The sequence below is a fragment of the Coregonus clupeaformis genome, unplaced genomic scaffold, assembly GCF_020615455.1.
Source record: "Coregonus clupeaformis isolate EN_2021a unplaced genomic scaffold, ASM2061545v1 scaf4336, whole genome shotgun sequence".
Lineage (NCBI taxonomy): Eukaryota > Metazoa > Chordata > Actinopteri > Salmoniformes > Salmonidae > Coregonus > Coregonus clupeaformis.
Window position 1 is genome coordinate 8,848 of NW_025537790.1, and position 15,864 is coordinate 24,711.

The 15,864-nt window shown below is 46.9% G+C and overlaps 1 protein-coding gene across 1 annotated transcript; it reads right to left on the reverse strand.

Annotated features, from left to right (window-relative positions):
• Positions 1-12,211: 12,211 nt before the first annotated feature.
• Positions 12,212-15,353, reverse strand: LOC121563277 (ubiquitin carboxyl-terminal hydrolase 37). The gene is made up of 3 exons (XM_045220560.1): positions 15,233-15,353; positions 14,288-14,423; positions 12,212-12,849 (listed from the first exon to the last, which is right to left on the reverse strand). Exons 1-3 carry the CDS (start codon positions 15,336-15,338, stop codon positions 12,813-12,815), a joined length of 279 nt encoding a protein of 92 aa, XP_045076495.1. The 5' UTR covers positions 15,339-15,353; the 3' UTR covers positions 12,212-12,812.
• Positions 15,354-15,864: the final 511 nt, after the last annotated feature.

A 15,864-nucleotide genomic window follows, 5' to 3' on the forward strand; every position in this document is an offset into this window, starting at 1 on the left:
AAAGTCTTTCGGAGCCATCATCGACTCAGTGGGTTTTGTCCAACATGTCCTGGACTATCGGACCACCATTTTATTAAATCTCAACAAATAACCTGCTCAGACCTCAACCAAGGATCCTCAAAAGCTGTGCTATAAATTCTCGGGACAACCCAAAGATTCCTAGATGCCATTCCAGACTCCCTCCACCTAACCACGGATGTCGGAGTACAAAAATCGGTTAACCACCTAACTGATGATCTACATTTAAACTTGCATTACCCTAGATGCAGTCACACCCTTAAAAACAAAAAACATTTGTCACAAGAAATTTGCTCCCTGGTATACAGAAAAAACCCGATCCCTGAAGCAAGCTTCCAGAAAATTGGAACGGAAATGGCGCTTCACCAAACTGGAAGTCTTCCAACTAGTTAACTAAAAAGCAGCATTCCCCAAGAGAGAATGGCTTTCACTTTAGCGGTGATGAATTAATGAACTTCTAAGACGAAAAGATCATGATCATTAGAAAGCAAATTATGGACACCTCTTTGAATCGGCGAAGCGCAGTTGTCCTGAGTCTGCATAGAAATGCCAGGACCTAGGATCAATAGAGACACTCAGGTTTTTTTAATCCTGTATCTCTTGACACATTCATGAAAATAGTAATGGCCTCTAAACCTTTAAGCTGCATACTGGACCCTATTCCAACTAAACTACTGAAAGAGCTACTTCCTGTGCTTGGCCCTCCTATGTTGAACATAATAAATGGCTCCCTATCCACTGGATGTGTACCAAACTCACTAAAAGTGGCAGTAATAAAGCCTCTCTTCAAAAAGCCAAACCTTGATCCGGAATTTTTTTCTAAACTATCGCCCTATATCGAATCTCCCATTACTTTCAAACATTTTAGAAAAAGGTGTTAAAAGAAACATGGTGAAGCCCCAAAATTGCCTACAAAGAGATCTGCTGTTGGATCTGACAATTCATCTTGATGGTTGTACAGTCGTCTCAAATAAAACTGTGAAGGACCTCGGCGTTACTCTGGACCCTGATCTCTGTTTTTGACGAACATATCCAAGCTTTTGTCACCTCTAGATTAGACTACTGCAATGTTCTACTTTCCGGCTACCCGGATAAAGCACTAAATAAACTTCAGTTAGTGCTTAACATGGCTGCTAGAATCTTGACTAGAACCAAAACATTTGATCATATTACTCCAGTGCAAGCCTCTGGCTTCCTGTTAAGGCTAGGGCTGATTTCAAGATTTTATTGCTAACCTACAAAGCATTACATGGGCTTGCTCCTACCTATCTGTCCATTTTGGTCCTGCCGTACATACAATGCATTCGCAAAGTATTCAGACCCCTTGACTTTTTCCACATTTTGTTACGTTACAGCCTTATTCTAAAATGGATTACATTGTTTTTTTCCCTCATCAATTTACACACAATACTCCATAATGACAAAGCAAAAACAGGTTTTATTTTCTTTGTGCAAATTTACTCAGTACTTTGTTGAAGCACCTTTGGCAGCGATTACAGCCTAGAGTCTTCTTGGGAATGATGCTACAAGCTTGGCACACCTGTATTTGGGGAGTTTCTCCCATTCTTCTCCGCAGATCCTCTCAAGCTCTGTCAGGTTGGATGGGGAGCGTCACTGCACAGCTATTTTCAGGTATCTCCAGAGATGTTAGATCGGGTTCAAGTCAGGGAATAGTCAGCTGGGCACGGCGTGATGCCAAGGTAGTGGGTTTGATCCCCGGGACCACCCATACACAAAAATGTATGCACGCATGACTGTAAGTCGCTTTGGATAAAAGCGTCTGCTAAATGGCATATTAATTAATATTAATTAATTAATTAATCTAGCTGGGCCACTCAAGGACATTCAGAGACTTGTCCCGAAGCCACTCCTGCGTTTGTCTTGGCTGTGTGCTTAGGGTTGTTGTCCTGTTGGAAGGTGAACCTTCGCCCCCAGTCTGAGGTCCTGAGTGCTCTGGAGCAGGTTTTCATCAAGGATCTCTCTGTACTTTGCTCCGTTCATCTTTCCCTCGATCCTGACTAGTCTCCCATTCACTGCCGCTGAAAAACATCCCCACAGCATGATGCTGCCACCACCATGATTCTCCGTAGGGATGGTGCCAGGTTCCCTCCAGACGTGACGCTTGGCATTCAGGCCAGTGTTCAATCTTGGTTTCATCAGACCAGACAATCTGGTTTCTCATGGTCTGAGAGTCCTTTAAGTACCTTTTGGCAAACTCCAAGCGGACTGTCATGTGCCTTTTACTGAGGAGTGGCTTCCGTCTTGCCACTCTACCATAAAGGCCTGATTTGTGGAGTGCTGCAGAGATGGTTGTCCTTATGGAAGGTTCTCCCATCTCCACAGAGTAACTATGGAGCTCTGTCAGAGTGACAATCGGCTTCTTGGTCACCTCCCTGACCAAGGCCTTTCTCCCCTGATTGCTCAGTTTGGCCGGGCGGCCAGCTCTAGGAAGAGTCTTGGTGGTTCCAAACTTCTTCCATTTAAGAATGATGGAGGCCACTGTGTTCTTGGGGACCTTCAATGCTGCTGACATTTTTTGGTACCCTTCCCCAGATCTGTGCCTCAACACAATCCTGTCTCGGAGCTCTGCGGACAATTCCTTCGACATCATGACTTGGTTTTTGCTCTGACATGCACTGTCAGCTGTGGCACCTTATATAGACAGATGTGTGCCTTTCCAAATCATGTCCAATCAATTGAATTTACCACAGGTGGACTCCAATCAAGTTGTAGAAAAATCTCAAGGATGATCAATGGAAACAGGATGCACCTGTGCTCAATTTCGAGTCTCATAGCAAAGGGTCTGAATACTAACAGAAGATAGCCTTATTTGGTAAAAGACCAAGTCCATATTATGTCAAGAACAGCAACAAATAAGCAAAGAGAAACGACAGTCCATGAAGGTCAGTCAATACGGAACATTTAAAGAACTTTGAAAGTTTCTTCAAGTGCAGTCACAAAATCCATAAAGCGCAATGATGAAGACCGCCACAGGAATGGAAGACCCAGAGTTACCTCTGCTGCAGAGGAGAAGTTCATTAGAGTTACCAGCCTCAGAAATTGCAGCCCAAATAAATACTTCACAGAGTTCAAGTCACAGACACATCTCAACATCAACTGTTCAGAGGGGACTGTATGAATCAGGCCTTCATGGTCGAATTGCTGCAAAAAACCCACTACTAAAGGACACCAATAAGAAGAAGAGACTTGCTTGGGCCAAGAAACACGAGCAATGGACTTTAGACCGGTGGAAATGTGTCCTTTGGTTTGGAGTCCAAATTGGAGATTTTTGGTTCCAACCGCCGTATCTTTGTGAGTCGTGGTGTGGGTGAACAGATGATCTCCGCATGTGTAGTTCCAACCGTATAGCATGGAGGAGGAGATGTTATGGTGTGGGGGTGCTTTGCTGGTGACACTGTCTGTGATTTATTTAGAATTCAAGGCACACTTAACCAGTATGGCTACCACAGCATTCTGCAGCGATACACCATCCCATCTGGTTTGAGCTTAGTGGGACTATCATTTGTTTTTCAACAGGACAATGACCCAACACACCTCAAGGCTGTGTAAGGGCTATTTTACCAAGGAGAGTAATGGAGTGCTGCATCAGATGACCTGGCCTCCACAATCCCCCAACGTCAACCCAATTGAGATGGTTTGGGATGAGTCGGACGGCAGAGTGAAGGAAAAGCAGCCAACAAGTGCTCAGCATATGTGGGAACTCCTTCAAGACTGTTGGAAAAGCATTCCAGGTGAAGCTGGTTGAGAGAATGCCAAGAGTGTGCAAAGCTGTCATCAAGGCAAAGGGTTGCTATTTGAAAATGCAAGCAAGCGTGGCTCTCTTGGAGGAGCAAAAGAAAGCCAACCTTCTGAAGGCAGAGGAATTGCAGTTGCAGAGACAGAGGGTGGTCCAAAATACCCGCCCAATAAAGGCAAGTGACTTTATATCTAAGATGGGAGCTACCGATGACATTGAGGCATACCTGCATGCATTTGAGGCCACGGCCACTAGGTAAGCCTGGCCCAAGCAACAGTGGGTTGGTCTGTTAGCCCCCCTTCCTAACCGGGGAAGCGCTGAATGCTGTCCGGGGACCTGGGCCCTGACCAGGTTACTGACTATGATGCCCTGAAGTCTGAGATCCTCAGCAGATATGGACTCACAAAATTTGGTATGGCCCAGCGCTTTCACAGTTGGACCTTCCAACCAGACCAACCTCCTCGGGCGCAGATGCATGAACTTGTCCGAATCGCAAGGAAATGGCTGGATCCGCAGAGGAATACAGCAGCGGCGGTGGTGGAGGCCGTTGTGGTGGATCGTTACCTACGCGCCCCTGCCTTATGAGGCAAAACGGTTCATCAGTCAACAGGCCTTGACCACGGCTGATCTGACCGTGGAAGCTGTGGAAAAGTACCAGGCCACAGCGGAGATGCTGAATGCTTCCCGAAAAGACCCCAGGAGTGCGGCCCCACCACAAATGGGAAGGACCCGTCCAAAGGACCCCAAGGTCTCGAACCCAGCCACGTCAGGACTTATCCCGGCTCCAGGGGGAGCCAGAAACCAGGCGGGTCCAAGAAGAGTACACCAGGAGGGGGAAACTCGACAGTGTTACCGGGGTGGGGAGATGGGACATATCTCCTGGCAGTGTGGGAAACCAGCCGATGAACCTATGCCCACTGCGGATTCCTCCAGCTCAGCACCCACACACCGGGTTGCCTCGCTCTTGGGAGTCGTAGATGGCGGCCCAGATCGACCCCCCCACCTGCCCGGTAACTGTGAATCACCATGATGTGGAGGCCTTACTGGATTCTGGTAGCCGGGCCACCCTGGTGCGTAAGGATTTGGTGGGCCCAACGTGTCTGACCCCGGGGAAAGTCCTCCCAGTTTCCTGTGTCCATGGGGACACCAGAGAATACCCCATTACTGAACTTACAATGACCAGCACACGGGGGAACCATACACACGACGGCGGGGGTGGTTGATTCCCTCCCCGTCCCTGTCATAATTGGACGAGACTGCCCAGCCTTTTACCCACTCTGGAGAGAGTCTCAGGAGAGGATAACCCGAGTACCTCGGAAACGGAGAGGCAAGACTCATCCTGGGAAGGCTCCGGTGCAATCCTCCGAGTTACTCACTCCCGCCCGGGCTCTGATAGGGATGGCAGGTGCCCAGACCGACACCGAGACTGGTCCGGATACGGGAGAAGAGAACGCAGCCCAGGAAAGTGCTCCGTTCTCCAGTGAAGAAGACGTCCCAGGCACCCAAGAGCTTCCCCCTCTCACAGGCCAGTATGGTACGGCTCAATTACAAGATCCTACTCTTGCAAATGCCTTAAGAAATGTGCAGGTATTAGAAGGTGTAGTGTTAGGTGATAAGACAACCCCTACTTACCCCCATTTCGCAGTAAACCGGGGGTTAGTATATCAGATAGTCAAGAAAAATGAGGAAGTGCATGAACAGCTCCTCGTGCCACAGCCCTATCGGGCCACAGTACTCAACCTAGCCCACACACACCCGCTAGGGGCCCACTTGGGGTAGAGAAGACTAAGGAAAGAATCATGCAACGTTTCTTTTGGCCAGGAGTACACAAAGAGATAGAGAACTACTGCCGTAGTTGCCCTGAGTGTCAGCAGGTTGCGCCAAAGCCCACATATAGAAACCCGCTCATTCCCTTGCCCATTATCGAAACTCCTTTTGAGAGGATTGGATTAGACATAGTCGGGCCCTTACCGAAAAGTGCCAGGGGACATCAATACATTCTGGTCATTCTGGACTATGCGTCCCGGTACCCGGAGGCCATTCCGCTGAGGAAGGCTACATCCAGACAAATCGCCAAGGAGCTGTTCCGTCTCTCAACTAGTCTGGGAATCCCAAAAGAGATATTGACGGACCAAGGGACTCCATTCATGTCCAGGGTGATGAAAGAACTCTGTGCTTTACTGAAAATCAAACAGCTGAGAACCTCGGTCTACCACCCCCAGACAGATGGCCTAGTCGAACGTTTTAACAAAACACTAAAATCCATGCTGCGGAAAGCGGTAGGGGAAGATGGGCGCAACTGGGATCAGCTGTTACCATACATATTGTTTGCGGTGAGAGAGGTACCTCAGTCTTCTACTGGTTTTTCACCCTTTGAGCTCTTGCTTTCCTACAGACCCAGAGGACTGCTCGACATCGCCAAGGAGGCCTGGGAGGAGCAGCCATGCCAACAGCGGACACTGATCGACCATGTAGGGGCTATGAGGGGAGAGAATGAAGGCCATCTATCCCATGATGCGGGAACACATGGAGGCCAGTCAGCGGCAACAGCAAGCCTCCTACAACAGATCTGCTCAGCCCAGGGAGTTTAAGCCGGGGACAGAGTGCTGGTCCTGGTGCCAACCGTTGAGTGCAAATTCCTGGCAACCTGGCAAGGACCATATGAGGTCATTGAACGCATGGGAGAAGTAAACTACAAGGTGAGGCAACCAGATAAGAGGAAAACTGAGCAGATTTATCATGTTAACCTTTTAAAGAAGTGGCACGCCAGAGAGGCGCTGTTTAGCTCTCTACCCCCACAGAGACCCAGGAACCGGCGCGAGAAGAGGTTCAGCTGGGTCCAAATCTGTCCCCACATCAACGACAGATGGCCCTGGAACTCGTGGAGCAGAACCAGGATGTCTTCTCCTCCCTTCCCGGTCACACAGAGGTGGTCCAACATGAGATCCGCACCATGCCTGGCCGAACGGTAAACCAGCGCCCGTACCGCGTGCCAGAGGCTCGTAAAGTGGTTATACAGAAGGAGGTAAGGAAGATGCGGGAGTTGGGAGTAATCGAAGAGTCCCACAGTGCCTGGGCAAGTCCCATAGTACTAGTTCCCAAGCCAGACGGTTCAGTACGATTTTGTAATGACTATCGAAAGTTGAATGAAGTGTCTGAATTTGATGCATACCCAATGCCTCGTGTCGATGATTTAATAGACTCCTTGGGGCATGCTCGTTTCATAACCACTCTTGATCTCACAAAAGGCTACTGGCAGGTGCCCTTGACCCCGGCGTCTAAGGAGAAGACAGCCTTTGCCACCCCGGAGGGGCTCTACCAGTATACCCGACTTCCGTTTGGTCTCCACGGGGCACCTGCCACGTTCCAACGCCTGATGGATCGAGTCCTTGCGCCCCCACAAGAGTACGCAGCGGCTTATTTAGATGATGTGGTTATACAAAGTCAGGATTGGGCCAGCCACCTACCCCGGGTACAAGCGGTGCTGGATTCGCTCAGGGAAGCAGGGCTCACGGCAAACCCGAAGAAGTGCAAGGTGGCCTTCAGTGAGACAAACTACCTGGGGTACACCATTGGGCGGGGGTTGGTCAAACCACAGGAAGCCAAACTGCGGGCCATACAGGACTGGCCGCAGCCCATCAACAAGAAGCAAGTAAGGTCATTTTTGGGCCTCGCTGGCTACTATAGACGCTTTATTGCAGATTTTGCTACCATAGCGGCACCATTGACGGAGCTGACGACCAAACGCCACTCACGAATGGTGAAGTGGAACCCTGCGGCGGAGGCGGCTTTCCGCAACCTGAAGCGAGCACTCTGCTCCAGTCCGATCCTGGTGGCACCAGACTTCAAGAAGGAATTCATGGTCCAAGCGGATGCTTCGGAGGTGGGTCTGGGTGCTGTCCTCACCCAGGCACATGACGGGGAAGAACATCCCATTCTCTACCTAAGCAGGAAGTTACTTCCAAGAGAGAAGAACTATTCAACGGTGGAGAAGGAATGTCTGGCTGTAGTCTGGGCCCTGGAGTCCCTTCGGTTCTATCTCCTGGGCCGACGTTTCATGGTGGTATCTGATCACGCCCCTCTGCAGTGGATGGCCAAGAACAAGGAATCAAACAGTAGAGTAACCAGATGGTTTTTGAGCTTGCAACCGTTTAACTTTTCGGTTGTCCACAGGGCTGGCAAGCACCACGGAAATGCGGACGCCCTCTCCCGGCGTGATGCCTTCTTCACTGCCTTTACCCCGACGAGGACGTCGGTCCCGAGGAGGGGGATGTGTGATGTCACGAGAGGCTGTGTCCTGGAGGGACGTTACATCCCCCTGAGGTGGCTGCAAACCCAGACAGCTATGGCTCCATCTGCTGGTATGGTCGGGAACTCCAACCCTCTGTGGCCAATCTTCCCACGCAGCTGAAACCAATCAGGGGCTGATAGGCTGGAGTTGTTTTGGAAGGGAGAGACACGGTCTGGAGGGTGGGCTCGGGGGAGAAGAGAATTGTGTTATAATTTCGTTAGTTGCCGAAGACTTTAATATATATAACACTTTTTTGGTTACTAAATGTTTCCATATGTGTTATTTCATAGTTTTGATGTCTTCACTATTATTATACAATGTAGAAAATAGTAAAAAAAGAAAGAAAAATCCTTGAATGAGTAGGTGTGTCCAAACTTTTGACTGGTACTCTATGTAAATAAGATATTTCTGTTTTTATTTTTAATACATTTGCAAAAATGTCTAAAAACCTGTTTTCGCTATGTCATTATTGGGTATTATGTGTAGATTGGTGTGGGGGAATAATAATGTAATACATTTTAGAATATGGCTTAAACGTAACAAACTGTGGAAAAAGTCAAGTTGTCTGAATACTTTCTGTATATATGTATTAAAGTAGTCAATAGTTTAGTATATGGACCAATATACAGTGGGGAAAAAAAGTATTTAGTCAGCCACCAATTGTGCATGTTCTCCCACTTAAAAAGATGAGAGAGGCCTGTAATTGTCATCATAGGTACACGTCAACTATGACAGACAAAATGAGTTTTTTTTCTCCAGAAAATCACATTGTAGGATTTTTTATGAATGTATTTGCAAATTATGGTGGAAAATAAGTATTTGGTCAATAACAAAAGTTTCTCAATACTTTGTTATACACCCTTTGTTGTCAATGACACAGGTCAAACGTTTTCTGTAAGTCTTCACAAGGTTTTCACACACTGTTGCTGGTATTTTGGCCCATTCCTCCATGCAAATCTCCTCTAGAGCAGTGATGTTTTGGGGCTGTCGCTGGGCAACACGGACTTTCAACTCCCTCCAAAGATTTTCTATGGGGTTGAGATCTGGAGACTGGCTAGACCACTCCAGGACCTTGAAATGCTTCTTACGAAGCCACTCCTCCGTTGCCCGGGTGGTGTGTTTGGGATCATTGTCATGCTGAAAGACCCAGCCACGTTTCATCTTCAATGCCCTTGCTGATGGAGGTTTTCACTCAAAATCTCACGATACATGGCCCCATTCATTTTTTCCTTTACACGGATCAGTCGTCCTGGTCCCTTTGCAGAAAAACAGCCCCAAAGCATGATGTTTCCACCCCCATGCTTCACAGTAGGTATGGTGTTCTTTGGATGCAACTCAGCATTCTTTGTCCTCCAAACACGACGAGTTGAGTTTTTACCAAAAAGTTATATTTTGGTTTCATCTGACCATATGACATTCTCCCAATCCTCTTCTGGATCATCCAAATGCACTCTAGCAAACTTCAGACGGGCCTGGACATGTACTGGCCTAAGCAGGGGGACACGTCTGGCACTGCAGGATTTGAGTCCCTGGCGGCGTAGTGTGTTTCTGATGGTAGGCTTTGTTACGTTGGTCCCAGCTCTCTGCAGGTCATTCACTAGGTCCCCCTGTGTGGTTCTGGGATTTTTGCTCACCGTTCTTGTGATCATTTTGACCCCACGGGGTGAGATCTTGCGTGGAGCCCCAGATCGAGGGAGATTATCAGTGGTCTTGTATGTCTTCCATTTCCTAATAATTGCTCCCACAGTTGATTTCTTCAAACCAAGCTGCTTACCTATTGCAGATTCAGTCTTCCCAGCCTGGTGCAGGTCTACAATTTTGTTTCTGGTGTCCTTTCACAGCTCTTTGGTCTTGGCCATAGTGGAGTTTGGAGTGTGACTGTTTGAGGTTGTGGACAGGTATCTTTTATACTGATAACAAGTTCAAACAGGTTCCATTAATACAGGTAACGAGTGGAGGACAGAGAAGCCTCTTAAAGAAGAAGTTGCAGGTCTGTGAGAGCCAGAAATCTTGCTTGTTTGTAGGTGACCAAATACTTATTTTCCAACATAATTTGCAAATAAATTAATTAAAAATCCTACAATGTGATTTTCTGGAAAAAAAATTCTCAATTTGTCTGTCATAGTTGATGTGTACCTGTGATGAAAATTACAGGCCTCTCTCATCTTTTTAAGTGGGAGAACTTGCACAATTGGTGGCTGACTAAATAATTTTTTCCCCAATGTATATAAATATACAGTGAGGGAAAAAAGTATTTGATCCCCTGCTGATTTTGTACGTTTGCCCACTGACAAAGAAATGATTAGTCTATAATTTGAATGGTAGGTTATTTGAACAGTGAGAGACAGAATAACAACAACAAAATCCAGAAAAACGCATGTCAAAAATGTTATAAATAGATTTGCATTTTATTGAGGGAAATAAGTATTTGACCCCTCTGCAAAACATGACTTAGTACTTGGTGGCAAAACCCTTGTTGGCAATCACAGAGGTCAGACGTTTCTTGTAGTTGGCCACCAGGTTTGCACAAATCTCAGGAGGGATTTTGTCCCACTCCTCTTTGCAGATCTTCTCCAAGTCGTTAAGGTTTCGAGCCTGACGTTTGGCATCTCGAACCTTCAGCTCCCTCCACATATTTTCTATGGGATTAAGGTCTGGAGACTGGCTAGGCCACTCCAGGACCTTAATGTGCTACTTCTTGAGCCACTCCTTTGTTGCCTTGGCCGTGTGTTTTGGGTCATTGTCATGCTGGAATACCCATCCACGATCCATTTCAATGCCCTGGCTGAGGGAAGGAGGCTCTCACCCAAGATTTGATAGTACATGGCCCCGTCCATCGTCCCTTTGATGCTGTGAAGTTGTCCTGTCCCCTTAGCAGAAAAACACCCCCAAAGCATAATATTTCCACCTCCATGTTTGACGGTGGGGATGGTGTTCTTGGGGCCATAGGCAGCATTCCTCCTCCTCCAAACACGGCGAGTTGAGTTGATGCCAAAGAGCTCAATTTTTGTCTCATCTGACCACAACACTTTCACCCAGTTCTCCTCTGAATCATTCAGATGTTCATTGGCAAACTTCAGACAGGCATGTATATGTTCTTTCTTGAGCAGGGGGACCTTGCGGGCGCTGCAGGATTTCTGTCCTTCACGGCATAGTGTGTTATCAATTGTTTTCTTGGTGACTATGGTCCCAGCTGCCTTGAGATCATCGACAAGATCCTCCCGTGTAGTTCTGATTCCTCACCGTTCTCATGATCATTGCAACTCCACGAGATGAGATCTTGCATGAAGCCCCAGGCCGAGGGAGATTGACAGTTCTTTTGTGTTTCTTCCATTTGCGAATAATCGCACCAACTGTTGTCACCTTCTCACCAAGCTGCTTGGCGATGGTCTTGTAGCCCATTCCAGCCTTGTGTAGGTCTACAATCTTGTACCTGACATCCTTGGAGAGCTCTTTGGTCTCGGCCATGGTGGAGAATTTGGAATCTGATTGATTGATTGCTTCTGTGGACAGGTGTCTTTTATACAGGCAACAAACTGAGATTAGGAGCACTCCCTTTAAGAGTGTTCTCCTAATCTCAGCTCGTTACCTGTATAAAAGACACCTGGGAGCCAGAAATCTTTCTGATTGAGATGGGGTCAAATACTTATTTCCCTCATTAAAATGCAAATCAATTTATAACATTTTTGACATGCGTTTTTCAGGAACTCTTTGTTGTTATTCTGTCTCTCACTGTTCAAATAAACCTACCATTATAATTATAGACTGATCATTTCTTTCTCAGTGGGCAAACGTACAAAATCAGCAGGGGATCAAATACTTTTTTCCCTCACTGTATATATATATATATAAAACATGGGGGATTGGAAGTGATGCAGACAATTACATTGATGGAAGTTACAATCTACAATATTAAGCAGATCTACCCCCCCCCCCCCCAAAAAAAAAATAATCCTCCCCCGACATCCTGGGGACCTGGATCAATGTCGAATATTGCAGTGCATCCGGTGTCACCATGATTAATAAGAGGTTGTACACCACAGTGTATTTCACAACAGGAGGATTTCAAACCAAACCAAATAGAAGGGATGTTATACCACAGTGTCCACCCTCTAAATAATCAGACACTCTATCCACCACATTTACATGTGTACTACATTTAGTGTGTATACTTTATTAGTTTTTCAATGCGCTTTATACAAGTAGTCGAAACAAGGGCAGATATTTATGATGTAAGCTACTGAAAAGGATGATCATGCTAGTGTTGAAGAGCAAGTCTCCCTTGAGCCGCATGATTGACAGACCAGTCATAATTTATGGTGGGGGGAGATCGGAAATCAGATTCGTTAAGTTATTATTTTATTTTTTCAGACACAGCAGTGGGAATATCGTCAGGGAAAGACATGAAGAGGGGCAAACATGGGGGTGTTGAGGCTGGGCTGGGGGTGTTGAGGCTGAGCCAGTGCTGCCCCTGTTGAGGCTGAGCCCAGTGCTGCCCCTGTCGAGGCAGATCTTAGGGTGTTGAGGCTGGGCCTGGTTCTACCCCTGTTGAGACTGGGCTGGGGGTGTTGAAGCTGGGCCTGGTACTACCCCTGTTGAGGCTGGGCTGAGGGTGTTGAAGCTGGGCTGAGGGTGTTGAGGCTAGGCAGAGGGTGTTGAGGCTGGGCTGAGGGTGTTGAGTCTGGGCTATAGGTGTTGAGGCTGGGCCAGGTTCTGCCCCTGTTGAGGCTGGTGCTGGTGGCCCTATTAGGCCCTGTGTGCTGGGGCCTGCTGCTCTCCTGTCCTGAAGGGTGAAAGGAACCACTTACTGTACATACAGTACACATACAGTATCTCTCAAAAGTGAGTACACTGAAGAAATTATACTTTGCTACAATGTAAAGTAGTGAGTGTACAGCTTGTATGGAAGTTCAACATGGCACCTCATGGCAAAGAACTCTCGGAGGATCTGAAAAAAAGAATTGTTGCTCTACATAAAGATGGCCTGGGCTATAAGAAGATTGCCAAGACCCTGAAACTGAGCTGCAGCACGGTGGCCAAGACCATACAGCGGTTTAACAGGACAGGTTCCACTCAGAACAGGCCTCGCCATGGTCCACCAAAGAAGTTGAGTGCACCTGCTCAGGGTCATATCCAGAGGTTGTCTTTGGGAAATAGACGTATGAGTGCTGCCAGCATTGCTGCAGAGGTTGAAGGGGTGGGGGTCAGCCTGTCAGTGCTCAGACCATACGCCGCACACTGCATCAAATTGGTCTGCATGGCTGTCGTCCCAGAAGGAAGCCTCTTCTAAAGATGATGCACAAAAAAGCCTGCAAACAGTTTGCTGAAGACAAGCAGACTAAGGACATGGATTACTGGAACCATGTCCTGTGGTCTGATGAGATAAACTTATTTGGTTCAGATGGTGTCAAGCATGTGTGGCGGCAACCAGGTGGGGAGTACAAAGACAAGTGTGTCTTGCCTACAGTCAAGCATGGTGGTGGGAGTGTCATGGTCTGGGGCATGGCATGAGTGCTGCCGGCACTGGGGAGCTACAGTTCATTGAGGGAACCATGAATGCCATCATGTACTGTGACATACTGAAGCAGAGCATGATCCCCTCCCTTCGGAGACTGGTCCGCAGGGCAGTATTCCAACATGATAACGACCCCAAACACACCTCCAATACAACCACTGCCTTGCTAAAGAAGCTGAGGGTAAAGGTGATGGACTGGCCAAGCATGTCTCCAGACCTAAACCCTATTGAGCATCTGTGGGGCATCCTCAAACGGAAGGTGGAGGAGTGCAAGGTCTCTAACATCCACCAGCATTGTGACGTCGTCATGGAGGAGTGGAAGAGGACTCCAGTGGCAATCTGTTAAGCTCTGGTGAACTCCATGCCCAAGAGGGTTAAGGCAGTGCTGGAAAATGATGGTGGCCACACAAAATATTGACACTTTGGGCCAAATTTGGACATTTTCACTTAGGGGTGTACTCACTTTTGTTGCCAGCGGTTTAGACATTAATGGCTGTGTGTTGAGTTATTTTGAGGGGACAGCAAATTTACACTGTTTTACAAGCTGTACACTCACTACTTTACATTGTAGCAAAATGTCATTTCTTCAGTGTTGTCACATGAAAATACATACTCAAATATTTAAAAAAATTTGAGGGGTGTACTCACTTTTGTGAGATACTGTATATAGCAACACAAGAATATAGATGGCGAGAGTAAGCAGTACCTGAACATATAGAAGAGCAGGTAAGCACTCCGGGCTCTGGTCCTCAGCACAGTGGCTTCATTGGACATTGACACCTGGCTATCGTTACAACAGAACCAGTTTCCACTGGCATTCAGGATGTCACTAACGTAGTGCCCTGTGGAACAAGGAAGACAGACTAGAGGTCAAGGGTCAGGCTCTTGTGGGTAATGAAGTGTGTTGTACAAGTTAACATTTAATTTGGGAAGTATTTTATCTGTTACATGTGTCAAGTTTCGAAATCAGAGATAATCAAATACACGTGGCATATTATTAGGCATGCCTCTCCATTCTTTTGAATTGCACAAACTCTAAACATATCATGGTGCATGTCGGGATGGCACTTCGCTTGGCCGAAGTGGCTATTGGAGGGTCTAATTATCCCCTATACCAGGGTTCCCCAACTGGCGACCTGCGGAACGAATTTGGCCCACGGGTGATTTTATTTGGTCCCCCCATGTTTTCTGAGCAAAAAATGTTTAATTGTTAAAAGACTGTAAAAACACCAGCAAATCAGCTCCAAGTGATTTTCATTTTGGAAATCTGTTGCAATGTATTCCCACGCACAATAAAGAGATGTATGTGACTTTACACAAATGTAAGCAAGGTTTGAAATGAGTCAAATATTATATCTGTTTGGGCTTCTTGCGGACAATTTGCAGTCTACAAATTATTTGTAATTACGTTCCGGACCCCTGCCCATCTGGTGATGAAGAAAAGAATTGGTCCGCGGCTGAATCTAGTTGATGATCCCTGCCCTACACCCTCGATCATTTTCACTCCCTCAGCTTTGGGATACTTGTGTATATGGCAGAGGCGCACGTGAACGCGCAAATGGAGAGCTGAAGAGAAGGGAGTGATTTGGGATTCAGCCTAAATCTTATGTACTGTGTATCTGCATGTGTGTGTTTTAAGGTATTTACTTACCGGAGCTTGCGAGGCCTCCCAAATGAGAGACTACGCCAGTCAGCTGGTAGTAGCCATTCACTGACTTCACTGGCTGCTGCTTCTGTAAGAAAACACATGTGATCATAGGATTGTCATTTCCTCTACAGTCCACCACACTGTCTACAGTCTACTAGTCTACTGCAGGAGGTCTACTACATCTCAAATCAAATCAAATCAAATTTTATTGGTCACATGCGCCGAATACAACAAGTGCAGACATTACAGTGAAATGCTTACTTACAGCCCTTAACCAACAGTGCGTTTATTTTAAACAAAAAAAGTAAGAATAAAACAACAACAAAAAAAAAAAAAAAGTGTTGAGAAAAACAAAGAGCAGAAGTAAAATAAAGTGACAGTAGGGAGGCTATATATACAGGGGGGTACCGGTGCAGAGTCAATGTGCGGGGGCACCGGCTAGTTGAGGTAGTTGAGGTAATATGTACATGTGGGTAGAGTTAAAGTGACTATGCATAAATACTTAACAGAGTAGCAGCAGCGTAAAGAGGATGGGGTGGGGGGCAGTGCAAATAGTCCGGGTAGCCGTGATTAGCTGTTCAGGAGTCTTATGGCTTGTGGGTAGAAGCTGTTGAGAAGCCTTTTGGACCTAGACT